The following is a 25,521-nucleotide window of genomic DNA, read 5'->3' as shown; positions in this document are numbered from 1 at the left end:
GAGTACAGAGAAGAGTAACTAAGATGATTAGGGAACTGGAGGCTAAAACATAAGGAACGTTGCTGGAATTGGGTATGTCTAGTTTAACAAAGAGAAGGATGAGGGGGGACATGATAGCAGTGTTCCAATATCTCAGGGGCTGCCACAAAGAAGAGGGAGTCAAGCTATTCTCCAAGGTGCCTGAAGGCAGGACAAGAAGCAACGGATGGAAACTGATCAAGGAGAGAAGCAACCTAGAACTAAGGAGAAAATTCCTGACAGTTAGAACAATTAACCAGTGGAACAACCTGCCTCCAGAAGTGGTGAATGCTCCAACACTGGAAGTTTTTAAGAAGAGACTGGACAGCCATTTGTCTGAAATGGTATAGGGTTTCCTGCCTGAGCAGAGGGTTGGACTCGATGACCTCCAAGGTCCCTTCCAACTTTTATTATTATTATTATTATTATTATTATTATTATTATTATTATTATTATTATTATTATTATGGATCATCGCACAATCAGCCAGATGTTCAGACTGGATTTGGCATTTTGTCTACCTATCGAGTCCTTACCCAGGACCTGGGATAGGCAGATGTGGATGTTTGATGGTATTACAGGTATCGTCGCAGGATGGAAGCAGTTCCTAGTAAGGCCGCCTTTTGCAATTGACTAATAGCGAATTATTATTATTATTATTATTATTATTATTATTATTATTATTATTATCATCATCATCATCCATCTGGTCCTAGTGATTTGAACTCGTCTAGACTGGACAGGTGCTCACTTAGCATTTTCTTGCCTATCTTGTGTTTCTATTCTATTTTTTATGGCACTATTTTTCATAAGTTGGTCTGTTTTTTTCCCTTAGTGTAAAGACATGCAAAAAACAAGTTAAATAGTTCTGCTTTCTCTCTGTTGCTTGTCACCTTCTTGCCACTTTCCCCTACTAATGGACCAATCATTTCCTTCATTTTTTTCTTATTATTTGCATGTTGAAAGATGTAAAAAGATGTACTTGTTTTTACATGTTTTTGTTATTTTTGACTTTGGTTGGAAGCCTTAGTTCATTTTGAGCCTTAGCTTTCCTCACTTCATCTTTGCAGGCTCGGGCTGTTTGCTGATATTCTGCCTTAGTTATGTGCCCCTCTTTCCACTTTTTATACTTGTCCTTTTTATCTTTCAATTTATCAGAGAGTTCTTTATGCAGCCATGCTGCTTTCTTTTGAGAGCTGTTATTTTTCTTCTTTGTTGGTATTATGCTAGACTGGGCTTTTATTATCTCACTTTTCAAAATTTCCCAAGCTTCTTGAGTTGTTTTCCCCTGGAGGATTGTCATCCATGGAATCCTTCCCAAGCCCTAAGTTTATTGAAATTAGCTTTCTTGAAGTCCAAGACTAGTTTGACTGTGTTCTAGTGCTTGTGCTTCCATAATGTTGAATTCCAATATTGCATGATCACTTCCTCCCAAGGTTCCTATGGCTTCAACACCTTCTATCATTTCATCTCTGTTAGTGAGAATTAGATCCAATATGGCTAATCCCCTAGTTCCCTTCTCTACTTTTGGGGAGACAAAATTGTCTGCTAGGTTTGTCAGGAATCTGTTTGATCTTCCACTTGGTGAAGAGTTTATCTCCCAGTTGATGGCAGGGTAGTTAAAGTCCCCCATTACTCTTGTGATGTGCTATCCTATATACCTTAGTTAGTTATCTAGCAAAAAGTTTGTCTATTTCCTCTGTTTGATTGGGTGGCCTATAGTATACACCTATGGCAATGTCATTTCCCCCCCTTTTATATTGACCCAAATGCATTCAGGACGGTTTTCATCATTGTTGTGTTCTATTTCTGTAGAGATGTAGTTATTTCTTACAAATAGAGCAACTCCACCTCCTCTTTTATTTGGTCTGTTTCTTTTAAATAATTTAAATCCCTCTAGCTGTGTGTTCCATTTGTGGGTTACATCCCACCATATTTCCGTAACGGGAACAATATATCTGCCCTCATTAACCTGAATTTCTAGTTCACCCTGTTTGCTGTTCATACTCTGTGCATTGGTGTATAGACATTTGAGTCCTTTATGACTGTCATAAAGAATAACAGGGTGTGTGCACAAGGTTTAAAACTGAACAATTTATATGTTTTGAACCACAAGGAAACTGGTGCCAGTGTGCAGACCATCTTTTCTAATGAACCAAAGCATAATGGATGTGCACATTTATTACACAGAAGGCTGGGTCATGCAAGCTTTAAAGTATTGCAGAAAATGTAAAAGAGTGCACCAACTATTTGGATTGTGCTATTTGCAAAGAGGCAAAATCTAAAGTATACCCTGTCGTCAAAAGAAGTGATAGGAAATCTGACAGAATATTTCAGTTTGTATAAGCTGATTTAATTGGCCCTCTATCTCCGTCAATAGGAGGGGCCAAATTGTTTTTGATGGTTGATGATTTCTGAAGATAACAGGTTTTGTTATGTACTAAAAAGCAAAACAAGTGTTTCAACAATTTAAGAGCAGGTAATATTTGTAATGAAGGAGTGTAATCAAAATGTATGTCAACTACAAACAGGTTCAGAGTTCATGTCTAATAAATTTCAGCAATGGCTGAGAAAGAAAGGCATAACCCATAGAAGAACAAAGCCCTACACTTCAGCAAAGAATGGAATTGCTGAACGCAGGAATGGTGTGTTACAAATTGAAAGATGCATTCCTAGCAGATGGAGGAATAAGTAAGCTATATTGGGGTGAGGCAATTTAACTGCCAATTATTTGTGTCACTAGACTATGGAGTTCAACGATTAATGAAACTTCATATTACATGTTATATAAAACCCATCTTTGGCATATTTGAGAATCTTTGGCAGCAGTGCATGGTTGTACATTCCCAAAACTAATAGGAAAGGACAATCAAAGTGAAGGAAATTAAAATGTATAAGTTATCAGTCAGGATCAAAGGTATATAGGTTAACAGATGGACATAAACATGTTATTATTTTGCATTGCAACTTTTTCAGAACATGAGAATTGGGAAAGGTACATGCCAATACTGAAATGTTTATGCCTCTTAGTCAGAGGTGTCCAATAAATGAACATTCACATAGAATATAGAGAGTGAGATTCTGGTGAAACAGGAACATTTTACAGGATCCAATCTGGGTCGATCACTGGAGCCAGAGGTGACTGACCCAGACTGAATCCTGCAACGTTATCCTGGGACATTTATATTCGCTTTTGTTTGTGAGGAACATTTTATTCCAAGGAGGTCGGAAAGAGCAAACAAAGGTGTTCCTCCAAAAAGATTCACACCTGAGGAGGTAAAAGTATGTAATATTTTTATGAGCCCCAAAATTACCAAGAAGTATTAAATTTACCCATGGCAGAGCAAAAGAAATGGAAAGAGGCTATGGATAAGAAAATGTTGCTTATGCAAAAATATAAAGTTTTCACTCCAATCAGGGTACCAGAGGGAGAAAAAGCGGTTGGGTGCAGATGGGTATACAAAATGAAACTTCATGAATGATGAAGTACAATACAGAACAAGGTTAGTTGCTCAAAGCCTACACAAAAATACTGGTTAGGAATTTAAAAAAAAAATACTACATTCCTTAAAGGCGGGGGGGGGGTCTTCAAACTTGGCCCTTTTATGACTTGTGGACTTCAACTCCCAGAATTCCTCAGCCAGGCACACAGACCAAAGAGAGGATAAATAAGCTAGCCTGAAGGAATCCCCAAAGCATCTTTTGTTTAAATAGCAATTTAAAAATAAATAAGTTTACTGCGCTGGATAACTGTCCTCGGACACTTTCCCTTTCTCACATTTGCAGCACCATCTCTATGACGTTCCCCCTCCCGCTTGTTCCTTCCGTTCCCAAGAACAAAACCACATTTATAAAAGGGTTCTGGGGAAAAAAAGAGAAATCCCAGATATCAAGAAGCAACAATCAAATCAGGTTCCATGCAAAGGCGTTTTTCTCATTCTAGACCCGCCTCAATCCTCACCATGCCCATCATCTCCCCCCCCCGGGCCGTTCTCCACCCTCTAACATCCCCCCCCCACTCCCCGACTAAAGATTCCGCCAGACCCAAAACTCATCAGGGAACGGGGCATGCGCAGAAAAACTTTGCCCGTCCTGGACGTCGAGAAGAGGACAAGAGAGGCGGTTAATTGCCTGAGGCTTAGGAGACGCTCTAGCCAAGAGCAGTAAACCAAGGGGCTTAAAGAGTTCTGCCTCTCTAGGAAGCAGCCCTCTCTGACCCAGTGTCTGGGAGGAAGGAGGAGCCTGAGGCGGGAGCGATTTGCAGCTGCTTTTCTCCGCCTCAGAAGCTCTGAGGAAGGGGAGCCCCGCCCCTTTTCGCCCCTCCTGAAACCGGGAAAGGGGCGGGGCAAGGAGCGAGGGGGGGAGGGTCCGCCGTGACCGAGGGCGACTTCGCCGAAAAGGGAGACCGAATGGAGGCTCGAGGGTGTCCGGGGGCGGGAGCAGCAGCAGCCGCCTCCGCGGTCCTTCAGGAGGGGAGCGGCGGCGGGGGCGGAGAGTCCGGGGAAAGCGGCGGCGGCGGCGACCCGAGCGGCCTCCCCGAGGGGACCCGCAGCTCCGAGGCCGAGCGCCGGCGCTTCCGCAGCTGCCGCCCCCGGGAGGCCGAGGGGATCCGGGCGCTCTGCAGCCGCCTGCACCGGCTATGCCGCGGGTGGCTGCGGCCCGAGCGGAGCGGCAAAGCCGAGATGCTGGATCGGGTGGTGCTGGAGCAGCTGCTGGCCCTGCTGCCCCCGGAGCTGGCGGGCTGGCTGCGGGAGTGCGGGGCGGAGAGCTGCGCCCAGGCGGTGGCCCTGGCCGAGGGCTGCCTGCTCGGCTCGCCGCCCTCCTCCGCCCCGCGGGAGCCCCCCGGAGAGGGCCGGCAGGTGAGAGAGAATTTCATCCCCTTCTACGCCTCTGTTTTCTATATAAAGCAGGGGTCTTCAAACTTGGCCTTTTTATGACTTGTGGACTTCAACTCCCAGAATTCCTCAGCCACCGTGCCTGGCTGAGGAATTCTGGGAGTTGAAGTCCACAAGTCATAAAAGGGCCAAGTTTGAAGACCTGTGATATAAAGAGTCGCAAAAAACACCCAGACAACATGTGTTGGGCAGTTGTTACAGTATGTGGGAATAACTTTGTGGGACGTTATTCCCATATTCCATTTTATCTAGCGCTACACCACATACTTTGTCATGGACTGGACAACCATAATGCAAAAGATATGTCAATTCCCACATGGTGATGGGGCTGGAGGCGGAGTGGGGGGGATTTCATAAAAACCCTAGCTTTGCTGCAGGTAAAAGGAGCAGATGAGAAAAATGCTTTGAGAGTTGCAATATTCTATGTATGTGGCTTTATAATAACTATAGAGCTAATATTCATTGTCATGGTTCTTATCTGGTCTACCTCGAAGGGCTGATAAATGGTTCCTCAGTCAGGATTCACAAAACAGGGATGCAGACCCGAACTCTGAATCTAAGAGGGCTCCTGTATCCAAACAATATATCAATTGGATCATCCCAGTTCTCTGGTCCTCTTAGAAATCTTGGTCAGTACCATTAGCATTGAACTTAAGTGAACCTCTTTCTCATATTAACCAAACTGGTTGTTGGAAAATTATATTTCTTCTTCTAGATCAGACATGTCAAATTCGCGACATCACGTGACATCACGCGACATATCAGAGCTTTTTGCCCATTGTTGGCAATGGGGTGGCGTGGTTTCCTCGTGACGCATCTGGCCTGCAGGCTGGCAGTTTGACACCCCTATTCTAGATAATATTTCTGGAAAGAAGCAGGAAAACAAAAGCAGAGGTATTTCACACCGGTGCAAATTAGTACAGGTAGTCCTTAACTTACAACCATTCATTTAGCGACCATTTGAGGTTAAAACAGCACTGAAAATAGTAACCTAAGACTGTTTTTCATACTTAATGACTGTTGCAGCATCCTCACAGTCATCTGATCAAAATTCAGATGTTTGGCAACTGTCCCATATTTATGACGGTTGCAGTTTCCCTGAATTATGTGATCACCTTTTGTGACCTTCTAACAAGGTGATCAAACCTGTCAGTCCTAGAGGAGACCAACCCTGACTGCTCTTTAGAAGGCCGGATCCTGAAGTTGAAACTCAAGTACTTTGGCCACCTAATGAGAAGGAAGACTCCCTGGAGAAGAGCCGAATGCTGGGAAAGATCGAGGGCAATAGAAGAAGGGGACAACAGAGAATGAGGTGGCTGGATGGAGTCACTGAAGCAGTAGGCGTGAGCTTAAATGGAGTCCAGAAAATGGTAGAGGACAGGAAGGCCTGGAGGAACATTGTCCATGGGGTCGCGATGGGTCGGACACAACTTCGCAACTAACAACAACAACAACAAGCAAAGTTAATAGGGAAGCCAGACTCAACTAATTTAACAACTGCAGTGATTCATTTAGCAACTGTGGCAAGAAAGGACGTAAATTGGGGCAAAACTCACCTAACAACTGTCTCAGCTATACAAATTTTGGGCTCAAATGTATGTTGAGTACTATTTGCCCAAAGAATGAGCAGAGCATTATAAAAACTTATAAAATATGAAAATAGTGTTCAGGGTGGCCGAAATGGTATTTAACTTGCATGTTTCAAAACCTATTTTTGATATTACGAGGCAAAAAAACTGAAAGCCCCCCTTTTTCCCCCTCCTGTTTTGGCTGTAGTGAGTACAAACACCCTAGAAAGCAGTGGTATACATTAAAATGCATTATCAAGTCACAGTGTGAATATAGTTATCCATTTTTTTACATTGCTTAGTTTCTGCACAATTAATTAAGAGATGCAAATCCCAAGACTATAAGACTTTCCCAACTAATGTAAGCAGAAAAATGGATTATTACGTAACACAGGTTACGTGTTTCCTAAATTCTAAGCATAGTTCCCACTGTAAATCAGATAGAGTTGTGAGAAAAATCCTAAGAAAACAACAAAGTATACCTTATTCATATTGCTTTACGGTGATCATGGGGCTCCCTAGCTGTCGACAGCAGAAAAGAGGCCTGAGCAAACCTACTTTTCAGATTAAATACATATTGTCATTACTATTTCAAACAGAATTATAAGAAAAAAAAGATAAAGTAACTAATGCAATTATATAGCATTATTTCCTGGACTGTTTTGATAGGCTATTAAACTGAGCTTTCTCTTACTTTATACACTTGTGTATCCTTCCTGATATTATTAACATGTCATAAAATCAGTGTTTACATTATGGTTTCCTGTCATTAATTCTAGCTGAATACAGCCCAGCATTTAGATTATGTAAAATACCTCTGGTACAGGGTCAAAGCACTAGGTATTACATTGTATATTTACTTTGTTGTTATCAGTCTACATCCTGTATAGTGCTACCGCAATAGTGAGGGAAAGCAACAAATTAAATGCACCTGTCATGATTTTCATTGCTGTTACTCGCTAATTCTAGTTTGATCTATCCCCAATTTGTGGCATGTCATTCTTTTAGTCTACCTTAGACTATTATTGCCCTCTGCGTATCCCTGTGCTTTGATATGGAGAGTATATCATTAAAGTTGAATATCGTTCGGAATCATTTTGTAAAAGTGGTTTATTGGGCAAATATGCCGAAAGGTTACATTCTGTTGCATGAGAGATTCTCCCTTGTTCGGGTGTTGTTTTTCTATATTTTCAAAATCGTCTTAAAAAATTTCTCATTCCAAGTGAAACCTGATTGGGAATTTGCGGTGAGAAAGAATGAAGTGTCCAAATTGCCTTTTGATGACAGTCATCTCGTTTTCAGGGGGTGCATTTTACCTCAAAAACCATTTCAGTGTTCATTCCAAGATCTCTTGGAACTGCCAGGTTGATGGTCTCATCACTGCAAGAGGCACAGAGAAGGCACTCCAAAAGGAAGGAGAGAGTAATCCTTTTTTCCCCCCTCAGGAGATAAAGGAGAAAAAGGACAAAATAGAACAGGCATAAATACATTCAAAAAGAAGCAAAGGCCACAGTAAAGGGGAAGAGATAAAGAAACAGCTCCTGATCCGAAGGAAAACGGAACAAAAAAAGAAGCAATGAAGTAATTTTACAAAAGTGGCAGGCATTTATTCAGAAATGACAGCAAACCAGAGAGCTCTCATTTCGACTTGGGTTGGAAAAGTACAAGCAAACTAACATGGTTAAAGTCATTTGAAAGTGGATCATAAGCCAGACTTTCCTTTCAGGTGCAGGAGCCATTCATTGGGGAGATCTCAGCGGAGCTCCATGGAAAAAGAGATCCATCCGATGATTCTGAAGAGTTTGCATTCAGGAGAATTCAACTGGGGCCACCTTGCCAGGTAAGTGTAGCTTTCTTGTGAGAAGTTTAAATGCCTTTTGTTCATGAGTTACTCTGAAAACCAAATGCTGAATCTGTGTATATTTGAACCTGCTGTCCCCATAGAATGAGCCAGTGAGCCTTGCTCATTCAACCTCCAAGATTGTTCTGAGAATGCAAACGAAGGACAATTCAGAAGAGTCTTCTATTTGCAAATATAATTTATATGTTGGAAGTGTTTAATTTCTCTTAATATTCTTCTAAAGACTTTGGGAAAGCAGTTAAAAAATAAAAACCACGAAGGGAAACAATTATCAATTGTACAAAAACTGCTTCAGAAGCAGGCCAACATATCCACTTAAAAGTAAATTACAGGAAGGACAAATTTCTCCTATAAAATCTCCTAAGTCAAAGATGACACCGTTTAATGGTAAGTGTCATGCCTCCGTCTGAGCCTGAGCCTGAATCTGCAGAGGAAAATGAACTGGAGGTTGAGGGAGAGGTGTCTGTGGCTTCAGAGGAATTTGGGGAAGAGCAGGCCGAGGCAGGCCAGAGCCCCTTCAGGATTGGAACAGAAGGAACAGGAGAGGAGAGTTCAGGCGATGAGCAAGGGCCACCCCCACCTGATCCTAGAGCAGGAGTAGGCAACCCAAAACACTCAAAGAGCCACTTGGACCCGTTTCCCACCGAAAACAAAACACTGGGAGTCACAAAACCCTTTTGATATCTTAAATGAAGATAACACTGCATATATCCTTTTTTACCTTTATTATAGGTATATATGTGTGTGTGTGTGTATACACCTATAATAAAGGTTAAAAAAAAGGATATATGGTATCTTCATTTTAGATGTCAAAAGGGTCTCTCTGTCCCTCCCTCCCTCCCTCCCTCTCCCTCTTTCTGCCCTTGGTCTGCCAGTCCTCTTCCCCCACTCTCTTTCCTTCTCTCTCTCTCTCTCTCTCTCTCTCTCTCTCTCTCTCTCTCTCTTTTTCTCTCTCTTTCCTCTCCCTCTTTCTCTTTCTTTCTTTCCTCTCCATCTCTCTCTCTTTCTCTTTCCTCTCCCTCCCTCTCTTTCTCTTTCCTCTCCCTCTCTCTCTCTTTCCTTTCCCCCTCTTCTCCCTCTCTTTCTCTCTTTCTCTTCTCTCTTTCTCTCTCTTTTTCTTTCTCTTTCCTCTCTCTCTCTTTCCTCTTTCTTTCCTCCCTCTTTCTCTCTCTTTCCTCCCTCTCTCTCTTCTTTTTCTCTTTTCTCTGTCTCTTTCCTCTCTCTTTTTCTCTCTTTCCTCTCTCTCTTTCCTCTCCCCCCTCTCTCTTTCTCTTTCTGACCTTGGTCTGCCAGTCCTCTTCCCCCACTCTCTTTCTTTCTCTCTCTTTCCTCTCTCTCTTTCTCTCCCTGTCTCTCTCTCTTTCTCTCCCCCACATTCTCCGATCTTCTGCTCACCTGGCAAGCTGGCTTCAAGCTGTTCTCCAACAAGCTCGGGTAGGCAACCTCGGCTCTTTTATGACTTGTGGACTTCAACTCCCAGAATTCCTGAGTCAGCATAACTGGGATAGCTAGCTCTCTCCTGCTCTTCCTGCTTCCTGCAGAGACGCAGCCAAGGCAGGAGCCCCACCCAGTACGCTTGTCAGCTCGTCGAACAGGGTGAGACCACTCTCTTTTTTACACACACACACACACACACACACACACACACACATACACACAGAGAGAGAGAGAGAGAGAGAGAGAGAGAAGGGAAACACAAGTGCCTCTCTCTGTCTCTGCAAATGGCAGAGGAGGCTGGGAACGACAGAGGAAAGCTCAAAGAGCCACATGTGGCTCCGGAGCCGCAGGTTGCTGACCTGTGTCCTAGAGCACGGAGAGAAGGAGGGAAGAACGCAGGCAGGCTCAATTACTTGGGAGGAGAGCATCCTGCCCTTCTCCACAAGGAACACCTGGAGATTGAGATTTAAGGAGACGCTGTAGGGAGGGGTATTTGTTGGGAACAAACACTGATTCCTTGGAGTGTTGTGTGTTGTTGCTAATTTCTTGTTTTGTGACTTCTGTTTGGAAACCTGGAAACTTTGGCTATCGGACTGTATTTTGGATTCTCTCTTTGGAAAACTGCTCAGGCAAGCTAGGATTCAAACAGACTGGTTAAGTTTATGTTTTCTTCCTTGTTATCTCTATGGCCTTGAGTACTTTCTTATGCTAATCAGACTGTATTTGAACCTACTTTCAGCCAGAGTCGGCTGAAGGGGTGTCGGGGTGTGTGTGTGTTCTGTTGTTGGAGGCTTGTCAGCAAAAGTGTGAGCATTTGGGGAAAATTTGGAGCAATAAAAGAACTGTTAGAATTGCCAGCTGACTGCATTGCCTCTGTGCTGTGCCCAGTAAGTCTGTTGGTCAAGTGACTTGATATTTCCAGGGTCATTTACAACATTTTAAAACGGGTCAGGTTAAACAATTCTTAGTAGTTTTGGTCTGTTTTCTAAGAAATTTGTATTTTGCTGAGCCAAGGGATTTCTCTTCCCCAAACCACCATGGTGAGTTATTTCAGGAGGGGTGGGGGTTCCCAAGAAGTGCCATTCTACAACTTGGATGCATCTAAGCCACGTTTACAACAGCAGCATGGAGGAAGTGGAGGGAGACTTCCTACCCTTTAAAAGACCTTGTGTACCTGCAGGGCCTATGTCTGTCCTATAAGAAAATGTCCATTTGATCTCTTGCAAAGCTCTGTTTTCTCTTTTGGAAGTAAGAAAGAAAACGTAAGAGAGGGCTGTCTACTAATGAAGATATTGTTTCTCTTTCTAGGACTCTGCTCCCTTTGAGGAGGTGGCTGTGGACTTCACAGAGGAGGAGTGGGCACTTCTGGATTCTGGACAGAAGGCCTTGTGGAGGGAAGTCATGCTGGAGGTCTCTAGTAATATGGCCACTCTGGGTAAGGATCCTCTTTGCTCTAGGTTCCGTTCATTGGGAAAGGTGTTTTCAGTGGCAGGTAAACAGGGAAGATACCTGCACTCAAATACTTAAGATGGTAAGACGTTTTATCTGGGTACCGCCTGTAAAACCTTCCCTAACCTCAGGAAAATCAGAGTCAGAATGTTTAGCTCAGGGGTAGGCAACTTTGGCTTTTTTATGACTCGTGGACTTCAACTCCCAGAATTCCTGAGCCAGCCGGCTGGCTCAGGAATTCTGGGAGTTGAAGTCCACGAGTCATAAAAGAGCCAAGGTTGCCTACCCCTGGTTTAGCTTGTCGATAATACCCAATGGAGGAGCCACAGGCGCAAAGAGCCCCATACACTTCCCTTTGGATGACAAACCAGCCAAGGCACTTCATGGACAATTTTATCCAAGGTGGTCATCAAAGCCACTTTTCTAGAACACAACTAAGGCCTTGGCAGAAATGCTCACCATGGTTTTTCCATGGAAATCCCCAGGCAGATTGACCTATCAACAGCAAAGCCTTTATCTGGTTCAGGGCTGAAAAATCTCTTGGATTCCATTAGAGCAGGGATGTCAAACTCAATTTCATTGAGGGCCGCATCAGCATTGCGGTAGCCCTTGGGGGGCCGGGTGGGTGTGGCCATGGTGGGTGCGACCTACTAGGAGGGTGTGGATGGAGTGGGTGTGGCCTACTGGGTGGGCATGGCCAGCTCTACATCGTTTGCGCCAAGGGTGCCTGTGGGAGCCTGGGCAGGAGTGGGACAGATCTGAGGGTCTCTGGCAGAAGGGGGTGGGACTGGGGCAAGTGCCAAGGCATGGTGCATTTCTTCATTCCTCACAAAGGGTGACACCTCCCCGGCATGCACCCAGGGGGCGGAGCCAACGCGGCAGGGGCTGGTTTCTCGCTGTTTCTGGACGGGCTTGTGGAGCTAAGACTGAATGCATTTCAGCATAAATGGCCACCACAAAATTGTACATTGGCTCCCGGCCAGCCTGGGCCAGGGCCAAGGCAGCGGGGGCCATTCCCTCACTGTTTCCAGGATGGCTTCATGGGCCGCATCCAGCCCCCGGGCCTTGTGTTTGACATGTCTGCATTAGAATCTCCTACTTAGAAAACAACTTCAACCAAACATCTCCTATGTTGACACAGGGCTGGTGTCAAACATGATGTCCAGATGGGCATATTTTTCACTAGGGAGGCCCCCCTCCCCTTCTCCATTCTTGTAAATTCTAATGAGAATTTCTATCTTTTTTTTCTAAGCAGGTGATGGTGACAAGCTGAGGAACGAGAATAACAAGCAGCCAGGGTTATTGATGCTGCAAAGAGTACTCTCTGCCAAGAGTCATTCCTTCTCTTTTACTTTACCTAAAATACTGCACAGGAAACATAAACCGCATACATTTGTCAAATATGAAAGGGATTTCAGTCTAGGCAAAAAAATGAAATTGTGCATGAAGTATGGAAACAGCTTCATTAACACGAGTAATTTTAACTGCCACCAGAGGATCTATCTAGGCGAGAGGCCAGGTAAATATCCAGAATGTGAAAAAAGCTTTTGTGAGAAAACAGAGGTTATTTGTCCTAAAAAGATTCATATTGGGGACAGACCATATAATTGCCTGGAATGTGGAAAGAGCTTTTTTGAGAACAGTGAACTTGATCGACATCAAAGGATCCACAGTGAACTTGATGGACATCAAAGGATCCACACAGCAGACAAACCGTATAAATGCTTGGAGTGTGGAAAGAGCTTCACTCAGAAAGGAAAACTTAATTCTCATAAAAAGATCCACACGGGAGAGAGATCATATAAATGCATGGAGTGTGGAAAGGGGTTTATTGACAACTGGCGCCTCACTTTCCACCAAAGGATGCACACGGGGGAAAGACCATACAAATGCTTGGAGTGTGGAAAAAGCTTTAACTGGAGCAAAGATCTTATTCGTCACGAAAGGATCCACACTGGGGAGAGACCCTATAAGTGCATGGAGTGTGGAAAAAGTTTTGCTCAGAAAGGATGTCTTACAGGTCATGAGAGGATTCACCTGGGGGAGAAACCGTATAAGTGCACATTGTGTGGAAAAAGTTTTGCTCAAACAGTACAGCTGAATGCTCATAAAAGAATGCACACCGGGGAGAGACCATATAAATGTTTAAAATGTGGGAAAAGTTTTAATTGGAGCAGAGGTTTAATACATCACGAAAGGATCCATACTGGGGAGAGACCATATAAATGCACGGAGTGTGGAAAAAGCTTCGCTCAAACAGCACATCTTAATTCTCATAAAAGGATCCACACCGGGGAGAGACCGTATAAATGCTTGGTGTGTGGAAAGAGTTTTGCTCGGAAAGGATGTCTTGCAGGTCATGAAACAATTCACACAGGAGATAAACCATATAAATGCACAGAATGTGGAAAAAGCTTTGCTCGGACAGGACATCTTTATTCTCACAAAAGGATCCACTCAGTGGATAGACCATACAAATGCTTGGAGTGTGGAAAAAGCTTTAACTGGAACAGAGATCTTATTCGTCATGAAAGAATCCACACTCGGGAGAGACCATTCAAGTGCATAGAATGTGGAAAGCAATTTACTCAGAAAAATGCTCTTACTAATCATGAAAGAATCCATACAGGAGAGAGGCCATATAAATGCCTAGAGTGTGGAAGAAGCTTTGCTCAAATAGGGGCACTTAATTCCCATAAAAGGATCCACCTGGAGGTGGGACCATATAAATGCATATAGTGTGGAGAAAGCTTTGAACAATCACACATTTACTCATGAAAGAATCCACATAGGGAAATTCCGTATTAATGAATGGAGTGTGGAAAGAACATTTTGTTGTGAAAGGATCCGCAGTGGGTGGAAACCTAAATGAATAAAGTGGAAAGGCCTCCAGTAGGAACTCTATTTGACTCGCCATTAGAGGATCCACACAGGAGAAATTATGTAAATGTAGGGGGAGTGGATAAAGCTTTACTTGGAAGGACACTGTAATTCTCATAAAAGAATGCCCATAGAAGAAACCATATAAATCCATTGAAGGGTCTTCATTATGTTTCTGGTCCCAAATACTGGATTTCATTCAGTCCAACCAGGTCTTCCATTGCTTGTTTCAACCTGCATTTTTTTTCTCTCTCCGCGTGATGTGGAAAGATATGAATTAAGCACTTCAGTTTACTCCGTTGCCCATCCCCCTCACTATCTTTTTCCAACCGGAGGACTAATGGCTTACTTGACTTCCCTCTTAGTTTACTGAAAAACTCTATACAAAACAAATTGCATTATCGTCATTCTAACCATTGTTTATCCATTACAGTATAAAGGTCTCTTCTGCATGTTTCCAATCAATATAGTCTTGAGCTTTCCTCTGCCAGTTGGGCCCGCAATACTTGCTGATGTTGTCACTCCATTATGTTGTAGGTCTCTTGTGAATGGTTTTTATCAACTGGAATCCATTGTGTGACTGCTTTTGTGCACCCGTCATCAGTTCTTGCTATGTGACCCGCCCATTTCCATTCGTTTATTACTACTACTACTACTACTACTACTAATAATAATAATAATAATAATAGTAAAGTTGGGAGGGATCTTGGCGGTCATCTAGTTCAACCCCCTGCTCAGGCAGGAAACCCTATACCATTTTAGACAAATGGCTGTCCAGTCTCTTCTTAAAAACTTCCAGGGTTGGAGCATTCACTACTTCTGGAGGCAGGTTGTTCTACTGGTTAATTGTTCTGTCAGGAAGTTTCTCCTTAGTTCTAGGTTGCTTCTCTCCTTGGTTAGTTTCCATCCGTTGCTGCTTGTCCTGCCTTCAGGCGCTTTGGAGAATAGCTTGACTCCCCTGAGATATTGAAACACTGTCTTGATAGCATGGTATATTTGTGATGCCGAGCATGTATCTGAAATTGTATAAATTTGCCAAATTTAGAAAGGATTCCAGTCTGCAGATGTTAATTCCCACAAAATAGTGTTTGTGTTTCTCCCCTTTCTTTAGCTAAAGCAGGGGTCTTCAAACTTGGCCCTTTTACGACTTGTGGACTTCATCTCTCAGAATTCTTCAGCCAGGCACGCTGGCCGAGGAATTCTGGGTACTGAAGTCCACAAGTCGTAAAAGGGGGAAGTTTGAAGACCCCCGACCTAAAGAAATCTTGTCATTTCCTTTTGTTATCTTCTGACGAAGAGAAGTTGAAGGAGTGAGATCAACCCCCCCAAAACGACTGCATACTTTTGAGCAGTTGCCAAGGCAATTATTCTCCACCGCTTGAGCTTCCCAACACATTTTGGAGAAGAAACTCTTTATACTCTTGGAACCTTATTAATAAACTCTTACGACGTGTAATTCTCCCACTGTCTCCTGTGTATTCTTAGAACCACTCTCTGACCCAGTTGTTACGGCCAGCGATATGTAGACAACCTTGGCTTTTATGACTCGCGGACTTCCAACTCTTCTGGGAGTTGAAGTCCACGAGTCATAAAAGCCAAGGTTGCTTACCTCTGACCTAGGAGGAGAAGCCCACTTCAGGAAATCAATTTCTGGGATTTTTTTAAAGGTAATGCAGCCCCTTGAAACCAACTTTTTAAGAATCAGTCAGCCAAGGAAAGATCAAGCAGAAAAGATGAATAAAAAAAGTCAAGACTTCAACAGAACATAAAGAGCAACTTAAAAGATGTGGAGCAGATTGTACTCTGTAGAAAAAAGGGGAGTGGCATTCCTTCATTGAAGGTCCCCATAGGAATACAGACAACAAGAGTGGACAAATACGCAGGCCTGAAGGAATCCCCATTAATTGCTTATATATTTAATAATATATAAATACATACACTGGCTGGACGCCTGCCATGGGGTCCTTTCCATTTCTCACATTTGCACTGCCCTTCCTCAAGTCTCCTCCCCACCCCCTCCTTCCACCTGTCCCAGGAACGCATCCACATTTTCCAAGAGGATGGGGGGAGGGAGAGAGAAGAAAAATCCCAGCTGCCCAGAAGCAATAATCACTAGGTTCCCTCCAAAGGCGCTTTCCTCATTTCTGCCCAGCAAAATCTCCACTGCACCTATCATTTTAGGCCAGGGGTAGTCAGCCTTGGCTCTTTTATGACTCGTGGACTTCAACTCCCAGAATTCCTGAGCCAGCCACGCTGAGGGGACAGGGAGGTTTCCAAGCTGAGCCAGGGTGGCTCAGGAATTCTGGGAGTTGAAGTCCACGAGTCATAAAAGAGCCAAGAGCCCCCCCCCAATAGCGCTTCTCCACACTCGCATCCTCCGCCACTCCCGACTGAATACTCTCCCAGCAGCTAAAGTCGGGTATCCTTTAAGCGGCAGCATGGAACAGGGCATGCGCAGAGGACTTTAGCCAGCCCTCGAAGCTCAGCAGAGGACAGGGGAGGGGAAAGTTGCCGTAGGAGACGCTCTAGGCAGGAGCACTAAACGGAGGACGGGGGGGGCGGAGCTGTAGCGTTTCCCTTCTCTAGGATGCGGCACTCTCTGACCGAGATTCTGTGGGGAGAGGAGGGCGCGCGAACCTGAGGCGGGAGTAATTTGCAGCTGTTCTTCTCCGCCTCAGAAGCTCTGAGGAAGCCCCGCCCCGCCTCAGAAGCTCTGAGGAAGCCCCGCCCCGCCTCAGAAGCTCTGAGGAAGCCCCGCCCCTTCTCGTCCCCCAAGAACCCGGGAAAGGGGCGTGGCAAGGGGAGGAGCGGCTGAGGAAGGGTCCGCCCTGACCGAGGGCCGCTTCAGAGGGAGCTTCCCCCGTTCAGGCTGCGCCAAAGCGGGAGGCCGGATGGCGGCCCCGGGGTGTCTGGGAGCGGGAGCAGCCGCGGCCCTTCAGGCGGGGAGCGCCGCCGCCGCCGGCGGCGGCGGCGACCCGAGCGGCCTCCCCGAGCGTCCCCGCAGCTCCGAGGCCGAGCGCCGGCGCTTCCGCAGCTGCCGCCCCCGGGAGGACGAGGGTCCCCGGGCGCTCTGCAGCCGCCTGCACCGGCTGTGCCGCGGGTGGCTGCGGCCCGAGCGGAGCGGCAAAGCCGAGATGCTGGACCAGGTGGTGCTGGAGCAGTTGCTGGCCCTGCTGCCCCCGGAGCTGGCGGGCTGGCTGCGGGAGTGCGGGGCGGAGAGCTGCGCCCAGGCGGTGGCCCTGGCCGAGGGCTGCCTGCTCGGCCCGCCGCCCTCCTCCGCCCCGCGGGAGCCCCCCGGAGAGGGCCGGCAGGTGAGAGAGAATTTCAGCCTTTTGTACGCCACTTTGCGAAACAGTTACAGAGAAAAGATGTACAGAGAACCCGGGAGGGTGTATGTGGAAATAAACTTTGGGGAGATGGGAACATGTCATTGACTGTACAGGAATAATTTTGAAAAGATACCTCCATTTCCACATGGAGGTAGAGGGGATGAAAAAAAACGCCTATAAATGCATAAAACTCTTCCTAATTTTGCTGCAAGGAAAAGGAAAGGATGGGGACGATACTTTCAGAATTGCAGTGTCCTATTCAAGTGGCTTTACCACAGTGGTTCTCAACCTTTTTAATGCCGTGACCCCCAACCGGTCGTAAGTCGAGGACTACTCAACCGGTCGTAAGTCGAGGACTACTCAACTGGTGCAGCACCGTTTGCAGAATGGGACTTTTGGTGGGCTCAGCAGGGCAGAGACAGCCTGGACAATTCCTATTGGCTTTTGAAAGCCAATAGAATTAGACTCTATTCAAGAGAGTCTATTCTATTGGCTTTCAAAAGCCAATAGAATAAAAGGGAATAGCACAGCTAAGGAAAAGGGGAAAAAAATGGCGGACTGTGTTGTTTGGCGACCCCCGTGAAATGGTCGTTCGACCCCAAATGGGGTCCCGACCCACAGGTTGAGAACCACTGCTTTACCATAAAGATGGAGCTAATATTCATTGTCATGGTTCTTTTCAGGACAGCGGTTCTCACCCTGTGGGTCGGGACCCCATTTGGGGTCGAACGACCATTTCACGGGGGTCGCCAAACAACGCAGTCCGCCATTTTTTCCCCCTTTTCCTTAGCTGTGCTACTCCCTTTTATTCTATTGGCTTTTGAAAGCCAATAGAATAGACTCTCTTGAATAGAGTCTAATTCTATTGGCTTTCAAAAGCCAATAGGAATTGTCCAGGCTGTCTCTGCCCTGCTGAGCCCGCCAAAAGTCCCATTCTGCTGCACCAGTTGAGTAGTCCTCGACTTACGACCGGTTGAGTAGTCCTCGACTTACGACCGGTTGGGGGTTGCGGCATTAAAAAGGTTGAGAACCACTGTTTCAGGACTACCTTTAAGGCAGAGATCCCCAACCTTTTGGGCATCAGGGTCAGTTCCATGGAGAAAGGTTTTTCCACGGACCATGGTTTTGTGTGCTGCCTGCATCCCACTGATGGGGCTTTGCTTGTTTGTGCGGACACATTTGCTGGTATGCTGCTGGTACCCGGGGTTGGGGACCCCTGCTCTAAGGATTGAGAAATGGTTCTTCCAATCAGGATTCCCAGACCGAAAACACAGACCCCAATCCTGAATCTAAGGGGGTTCCTGTATCCAATGATAGTTCTTCCCCAAAAATCCCATCCTATATGTATATATCAATTGGATCCTCCCGGTTCTCTGGTCCTTTTAGAAATCTTGGTCAGTACCATTAGCAGTGAACTTAAGATAAGTGAATCCTCTTTCTCGTGAACAGGGCCTGTTAATTGATTTTGGAAAGTAGTGTTTCTTCTCCTAGATCAGTGTTTCTCAACCTTGACAATTTTAAGGCATGTGGACTTCAACTCCCAGAATTCCACAGCCAGCTGGCTGTGGAATTCTGGGAGTTGAAGTCCACATGCCTTAAAATTGTCAAGGTTGAGAAACACTGTCCTAGATAATATATTTGGCAAGAAGCAGGAAAACGAAAGCAAAGGGATTTCACACAGCTGCAAATTAGTACAAGGAATGAACAGGATTATAAAAAGTTATGAAATAAAAAATGAAAATTGTGCTTAGGTGGACCAAATAGTATTTAGATTGCATATTTCAAACCCTATGTTTGCTGTTACAAGGAAAAAGCACAGAAACCACTTTTCCCTTCCCCCCAAGCTTTTTTGTTGTAATGAGCACAATCACCGTTGAAAGCAGTGATATTCAGTAAAATAATTTACCAAATCACAGTCTAATTACCATTTTTACATTGCTTACTTTCAGCAAAAATAAGTAGAGGTGCAGATCCCAAACTTACATGTTTTCCCCAACTAATGTAGTGGAAAGATTGTGTAGGCACGTTTTGAAAGTTCCTATAGTGATTATTATTACTGTTACTAATTCTAGTATGATCTATTCCCAGTTTGTGGCATGTCATTCTTTTAGTCCATTTTGGAATATTATTGCTCTCTGTGTGTCCCTGTGCTTTGATATGGAGAACATATCATTCATTAAAGTTGAATACCCTTCAAAATCATATTGCAAAAGTGGTTTATTGGGCAAATCTGCCGAAAGGTTACGCTTCATTCCAACAGAGATTCTCCCTATTCAACTTTTGTTTTTCTATTTTTTTCAAAATTGTCTTCATTCTTAATTCTCATTACAAGTTAAACCTGACTAGGAATTGGAGGTGAGAAAGAAGGAATTATTCAAATTTCTTTTTAATGACAGTCTGTGTTTTCAGGGGATGCATTTTACCCCTGAAAGCATCTCTATTTTTATTCTAAGGTCTATTCCTGAACTTCTTGATTGGTGGTTTTCCTACTGGGAGGAGAACACCATAGAGCTGGAGTTTTCAAGTTTGATGACTTGGGTTGGGGAAATACAAGTGGAGAGGAAAAAAGTAAAGCATGCTAACTAATATGGTTACAGTCATTTGAAAATGGATCATAAACCAGGCTGTTCTTTCAGTTGCAGGAGCCATTGATGGGAGATATTTCAGCAGACCTTCAGGGATCAGGAGATCCATCCATTCCTTCTAAAGAGCTTTTCAGAAGAATCCAAATGAGACCACCTTGCCAGGTAAGTGTGGGTTTCTTGTGAGAAGTTTAAATTCCTTCCATTCATGAGCTGCTCTTACAACCAAATGCTGAGTCTGGGTGCATTTGAACATGGGGTTTCCCCAGAATGGCCCACTGAGTCACATTCATTCACCTTTTAAGATTGTTCTAGGAATGCAAACAAAAGACTATTCAAAATAATAATATAGTACAATAAGGTAAGGTAAGGTAATAATATGTTATAAAAATGTTGGGACTCAGGAAAGTGCAAAAAAATGCAAATAATAATAATAATAATAATAATAATAATAATAATAGTTGGAAGCGACCTTGGAGGTCAGCTAGTTCAACCCCTTGCTCAGGCAGGAAACCCTATAACATTTCAGACAAATGGCTGTCCAGTCTCTTCTTAAAAACGTCCAGTGTTGGAGCATTCACCGCTTCTGGAGACAGGTTGTTCCACTGATTAATTGTTCTATCAGGAAATTTCTCCTTAATTCTTGGTTGCTTCTCTCTTTGATTAGTTTCCATCCATTGCTTTTTGTCCTGCCTTCAGGCGCTTTGGAGAATAGCTTGACTCCCTCTTCTTTGTGGCAGCCCCTGAGATACTGGAACACTGCTATCATGTCCCTCCTCGTCCTTCTCTTAGTTAAACTAGACATATCCAATTCCAACAACTGTTCCTTATATGTTTTAGCCTCAAGTCCCCTAATCATCTTTGTTGCTCTTTGTACTCTTTCTAGAGTCTCAACATCTTTTTGACATTGTGACGACCAAAACTGGATGCAGTATTCCAAGAGTGGCCTTACCAAGGCATTGTAAAGTGATATTAACACTTCAAGTAATCTTGATTCTATCCCTTTGTTAATGCAGCCTAGCATTGTATTGAGTTTTTTGGCAGTTGCAGCACACTGCTAGCTCATATTTAATGCCTTCCCTGTTGTCCAGTCCCAGCTCCAACTCTTCCTCCTTCGAACGGACCTCTGAGGGGCCATGATATTAAGGAGAAATTTCCTAGCGTTAAGAACAATTAACCAGTTGCCTTCAGAAGTTGTGGGTGGTCCATCACTGGGACTTTTGAGAAGAGACTGGATAGCCTCTTGCCTGGAATTGTATTGTGTCTCCTGTTTGAGCAGGTGTTTGGGCTAGAAGACCTCCTTCCAACTCTGTTATTCCATAATAAGACATGTAATTTATGAGTCAGAAGAGTTTCATCTTTCTTAATGTTCTTCAAACGCTTTTCAAAACAAGTTAAAAATAAAAACCATGAAGTGAAACAGTATCTATTAGATTAAAACTACTGCAGAAATATATCTACTAAAAATGTGTTGCAGTCCCCTATCCTATTTTCTAAGGAATCTGCTGAACCTGACAGGTGAGGCCAGGGATACTGTCTCCCCAACCTCTTTGTTGAATTGTTTGGACTAGAGAGAGGCTCCCCAGTGAGAGCAATGTTGACATTCTATTTCTTAGATGCACTTACGCCAAGATTGTTACAGCCAAAGCAACAGCCTGAACTTGAAGCTTCACAGCAACAAGAATTATGGCGAGAAGTAGATTTAAGCCTTCTTTTCCATAAAATATCCATTTGGTGTCTTGTAAATCTGTGTTTTCTGGTTTGTGCCCGAAGCATACAAGTGTTTCCTGGGATTGTCTACTAATGAAGATATTGTTTCTCTTTCTAGAGTTCTACTCCCTTTGAGGAGGTGGCTGTGGACTTCACAGAGGAGGAGTGGGCACTGCTGGATTCTGGCCAGAAGGCCTTGTGCAAGGAAGTCATGCTGGAAGTTTCCAGTAATATGGCCACCATGGGTAAGGACTCTCTTTGCTCTGGGTTCCATTCATTGGGAAAGGTGTTTGCAGTGGGAGGTAAACAGTGAAGATACCTTCACTCATTTGCTTAGGGTGTGAGGACTCTTACCTGGCCACCATCTGAATAATAGCACATCTTTAAAACCTTTCCTAATCTCAAGAAAACAAGCAGGGTGACACATGTTTCGCAGTTAGCAGAAAATAGCCCTATCCACTTCTCCTTGATTCCCTTCAACTGCCAGGATCCTGCTGGATCACAATTCAAGGGCAAAGACAATTCAGGGATAATTTTGTCCAAGGTTCTCGTCACAGCCAAGGCCTTGGCAGAAACACTGACCGTAACTTTGGGAAAGGCCTTAGATACTCCATGGGAATGCCTGGGCAGAATAACAGGTCAGTTGGACTCCTGACTAAAAATTCCTTGGATTCCATTAAAATTCCTAGATAACATCTTGCATCCAACATCTCCAAGCCAGCCAACCATGTTTTTGAGAAAAGGAATTGCCTGTCCTTAACATTTGTAATGTAGCAGAGGACCAGGCTGTGCCCGAGGGAAGGATCAAACGTGTCATCAGTCATGAGTCCCGTTGAGCCCACAAGAGACTTAAGTCCAGCTCACCTTGAATTCCTTTGACTGTAATCTACTGCCAATTTGCTTTAGCCGTTAGTAGTTCAGGTTCTTGTATAGAGCTTAGGTTTGCAAGAAATCTTTATACCCATTTGAACTGCCTGGATCTTCTGATTTCCCTGGTGCTTGACATCTAAATCCTAATAGGAATTTCTATTTTCTTTTCTTCACCAGGTGATGGGCTGGAGAATGAGAATGACCAGCAGCCAAGGTTAATGCCAATGCAAACAGCAAAGCATGAAGTGGGAAAAATGATGTTTGGCCATCAAGAGGACCCACAAGTGCATGCGAGAAGCCCCTCAGAAAATGGAGAGGAGATGTCCTCCATTTCTCTCCCTATCGAAATCCATGGCTTCCTTACTCAGCCAGGTCAGAAAGAGAAGAGAAAAGGAAAATATGGCCAAAGAGAGCAAAATGAATTTGATTTAGGGGAATATGACAGAAGTCAGACTACAGGAAAAGAGTATGTCTCCAAACAGTGTGGAAAATATGTCAACCAGTTCTTCTCTCTTGCTTTACATGCAAAACTCTACGGGAAACACAAAGCACATACCTTTGTAAAATTTGGGAGGGATTTCATTTTGAGCAGAAAGATAAAACTATGCATGAGGTGTGGAAAGAGCTTCAGTAGCAAAAGTAATCTCAATCGCCATCAGAGGGTCCACACCGGTGATAAACCACACAAATGCGTGGAGTGTGGAAAGCAGTTCAGTCAGAAAGGACATCTTACTCATCACAAAAGGATCCACACGGGGGAGAAGCCATATACGTGCACGGAATGCGGAAAGAGCTTTGCTCAAAAAGGGCAACTTAGCTCTCATAGAAGGACCCACACAGGCGAGAGACTGTATAAATGCATCGAGTGTGGAAAGAGGTTTATTGAGAACAGAGACCTTACTTGCCATGAAAGGATCAATATAGACCGGAGTCGATATAGGTGCATCGAGTGTGAAAAAACCTTTGCTGATAACTTTACCCTTCATGAAAAGATCCTCCCTGTAGAGACTCCATACAAATGCACGTCGTGTGGGAAAGGATTCACTCAGAAAGGACATCTTACTCGTCACGAACGAATCCATACCGGGGAGAGACCGTATAAATGCAGAGAATGTGGAAAGAGCTTTGCTGAGGAAGGACGACTTAATTCTCATAAAAGGATCCACACAGGTGAAAGACCGTACAAGTGCATAGAGTGTGGAAAGAGCTTTACTCAGAAAGAACATCTTACTTGTCATGAAAGGGTCCACACCGGAGAGAAACCTTATAAGTGCACAGAGTGTGGAAAGGGCTTCAGTAGAAACTCTTACCTAAACCGTCATCAGAGGATCCACACGGGTGAAAAACCGTATACTTGCAGGGAATGTGGAAAAAGATTCATTGAGAATAGAGAGCTAACTTCCCATCAAAGGGTCCACACAGGAAAGAGACCCTGCACATGCCTGGAGTGCGGAAAGAGCTTTTTTGGTAACAAAGATCTTATTCGTCACCAAATGATTCACACACAGGAAAAGCCCTATAAATGCCTGGAGTGTGGAAAGAGCTTTACTGAGAAAGGAAAACTTATTTCTCATAAAAGTATCCATTCAGGAGAGAGACCATATAAATGCCTGGAGTGTGGAAAGAGTTTTACTCAAAAAGGAAAACTTAATTCTCATAAAAGGATCCATAAGGGGGAGGGACCATATAAAGGTATGGCGTGTAAAGACAGCTTTATCGACAACAAAGACCTTATTCGGCACCAAAGGATCCACGCAGGAGAGAATCCTTACAAATGCAGTGAGGATGAAAAAAACTTTTTAATGACTACAGGACCTTTATTTGTCATGAAAAGATCTACACAGGAGGAAATTATACATGCATGGAATGTGGAATAAACTTCATTTGAGAAGGGTGCACTTCTCACAAAAAGATGTACAGTGGGGCAAAAAAGTATTTAGTCAGCCACCAATTGTGCAAGTTCTCCCCACTTAAAAAGATGAGAGTGGCCTGTAATTGTCATCATAGGTAGACCTCAACTACGAGAGACAAAACGAGAAAACAAATCCAGACAATCACATTGTCTGATTTGGAAAGAATTTATTTGCAAATTATGGTGGAAAATAAGTATTTGGTCAATATCAAACGTTCATCTCAATACTTCGTTATATGTTGGCAATGACAGAGGTCAAACGTTTTCTGTAAGTCTTCACAAGGTTGGCATACACTGTTGCTGGTATGTTGGCCCATTTCTCCATGCAGATCTCCTCTAGAGCAGTGATGTTTTGGGGCTGTCACTGGGCAACACGGACTTTCAACTCCGTCCAAAGGTTTTCTATGGGATTGAGATCTGGAAACTGGCTAGGCCACTCCAGGACCTTGAAATGCTTCTTACGAAGCCACTCCTTCATTGCCCGGGCGGTGTGTTTGGGATCATTGTCATGCTGAAAGACCCAGCCACGTTTCATCTTCAGTGCCCTTGCTGATGGAAGGAAGTTTGCACTCAAAATCTCACGATACACGGCCCCATTCGTTCATTCCTGTACACGGATCAGTCGTCCTGGTCCCTTTGCAGAGAAACAGCCCCAAAGCATGATGTTGCCACCCCCATGCTTCACAGTAGGTATGGTGTTCTTTGGATGCAACTCGGCATTCTCTCTCCTCCAAACACAACGTGTTTCTACCAAACAGTTCTACTTTGGTTTCATCTGACCATATGACATTCTCCCAATCCTCTTCTGGATCATCCAGATGCTCTCTAGCAAACTTCAGACGGGCCTGGACATGTACTGGCTTAAGCAGGGGGACACGTCTGGCACTGCAGGATCTGAGTCCCTGGCGGCGTAGTGTGTTACTGATGGTTGCCTTTGTTACGTTGGTCCCAGGTCTCTGCAGGTCATTCACTAGGTCCCCCTGTGTGGTTCTGGGATTTTTGCTCACCGT

General features: G+C 44.3%; 3 protein-coding genes across 4 annotated transcripts in view; 2 read left to right on the top strand and 1 right to left on the bottom strand.

Annotated features, from left to right (window-relative positions):
* Window positions 1-4,385: 4,385 nt before the first annotated feature.
* LOC120317825 (zinc finger protein 2 homolog) lies at window positions 4,386-14,569 on the top strand. Its single transcript, XM_039364730.1, has 4 exons — window positions 4,386-4,877; window positions 8,208-8,321; window positions 11,088-11,214; window positions 12,484-14,569. The coding sequence occupies exons 1-4, from the start codon at window positions 4,428-4,430 to the stop codon at window positions 13,965-13,967; spliced, it is 2,175 nt and encodes a 724-aa protein (XP_039220664.1). The 5' UTR covers window positions 4,386-4,427; the 3' UTR covers window positions 13,968-14,569.
* A 2,325-nt stretch (window positions 14,570-16,894) lies between these two features.
* Window positions 16,895-24,875, top strand: LOC120317813 (zinc finger protein 436-like). 2 transcript variants are annotated; one of them, XM_039364710.1, is made up of 4 exons: window positions 16,895-17,419; window positions 20,080-20,184; window positions 21,848-21,974; window positions 22,777-24,875. In XM_039364710.1, exons 1-4 carry the CDS (start codon window positions 17,000-17,002, stop codon window positions 24,474-24,476), a joined length of 2,352 nt encoding a protein of 783 aa, XP_039220644.1. In that variant the 5' UTR covers window positions 16,895-16,999; the 3' UTR covers window positions 24,477-24,875. The 2 variants fall into 2 exon arrangements, with proteins under 2 accessions (XP_039220644.1, XP_039220643.1); XM_039364709.1 differs by having other exon boundaries at window positions 20,074-20,184.
* The window catches only part of TAP2 (transporter 2, ATP binding cassette subfamily B member), a 44,483-nt gene continuing 39,159 nt past the window's right edge, over window positions 20,198-25,521 (bottom strand). The window contains exon 12 of the mRNA XM_039364712.1: window positions 20,198-20,330. Within this exon, the coding sequence (XP_039220646.1) occupies window positions 20,313-20,330 (18 nt within the window). The 3' untranslated portion in view covers window positions 20,198-20,312. The remainder of the gene's footprint in view (window positions 20,331-25,521) is intronic.

This window comes from Crotalus tigris, unplaced genomic scaffold (genome assembly GCF_016545835.1).
Source record: "Crotalus tigris isolate CLP2741 ecotype Arizona unplaced genomic scaffold, ASM1654583v1 scf7180000019840.826796, whole genome shotgun sequence".
Classification (NCBI taxonomy): Eukaryota; Metazoa; Chordata; class Lepidosauria; order Squamata; family Viperidae; genus Crotalus; species Crotalus tigris.
The sequence above is the reverse complement of the archived record's forward strand: the minus strand, read 5'-3'. Positions and strand labels throughout refer to the sequence as shown.

Excerpts from the sequence above, each read along its gene's own strand:
- LOC120317813 (XM_039364709.1), top strand. The coding sequence starts at position 17,000 with ATGGCGGCCCCGGGGTGTCTGGGAGCGGGAGCAGCCGCGGCCCTTCAG. Across the intron at positions 17,420-20,073 it reads CCCCCGGAGAGGGCCGGCAG|TTGCAGGAGCCATTGATGGG; the intron begins GTGAGAGAGAAT and ends CTGTTCTTTCAG. Across the intron at positions 20,185-21,847 it reads AAATGAGACCACCTTGCCAG|AGTTCTACTCCCTTTGAGGA; the intron begins GTAAGTGTGGGT and ends TTCTCTTTCTAG.
- LOC120317825 (XM_039364730.1), top strand. The coding sequence starts at position 4,428 with ATGGAGGCTCGAGGGTGTCCGGGGGCGGGAGCAGCAGCAGCCGCCTCC. Across the intron at positions 4,878-8,207 it reads CCCCCGGAGAGGGCCGGCAG|GTGCAGGAGCCATTCATTGG; the intron begins GTGAGAGAGAAT and ends CTTTCCTTTCAG. Across the intron at positions 8,322-11,087 it reads AACTGGGGCCACCTTGCCAG|GACTCTGCTCCCTTTGAGGA; the intron begins GTAAGTGTAGCT and ends TTCTCTTTCTAG.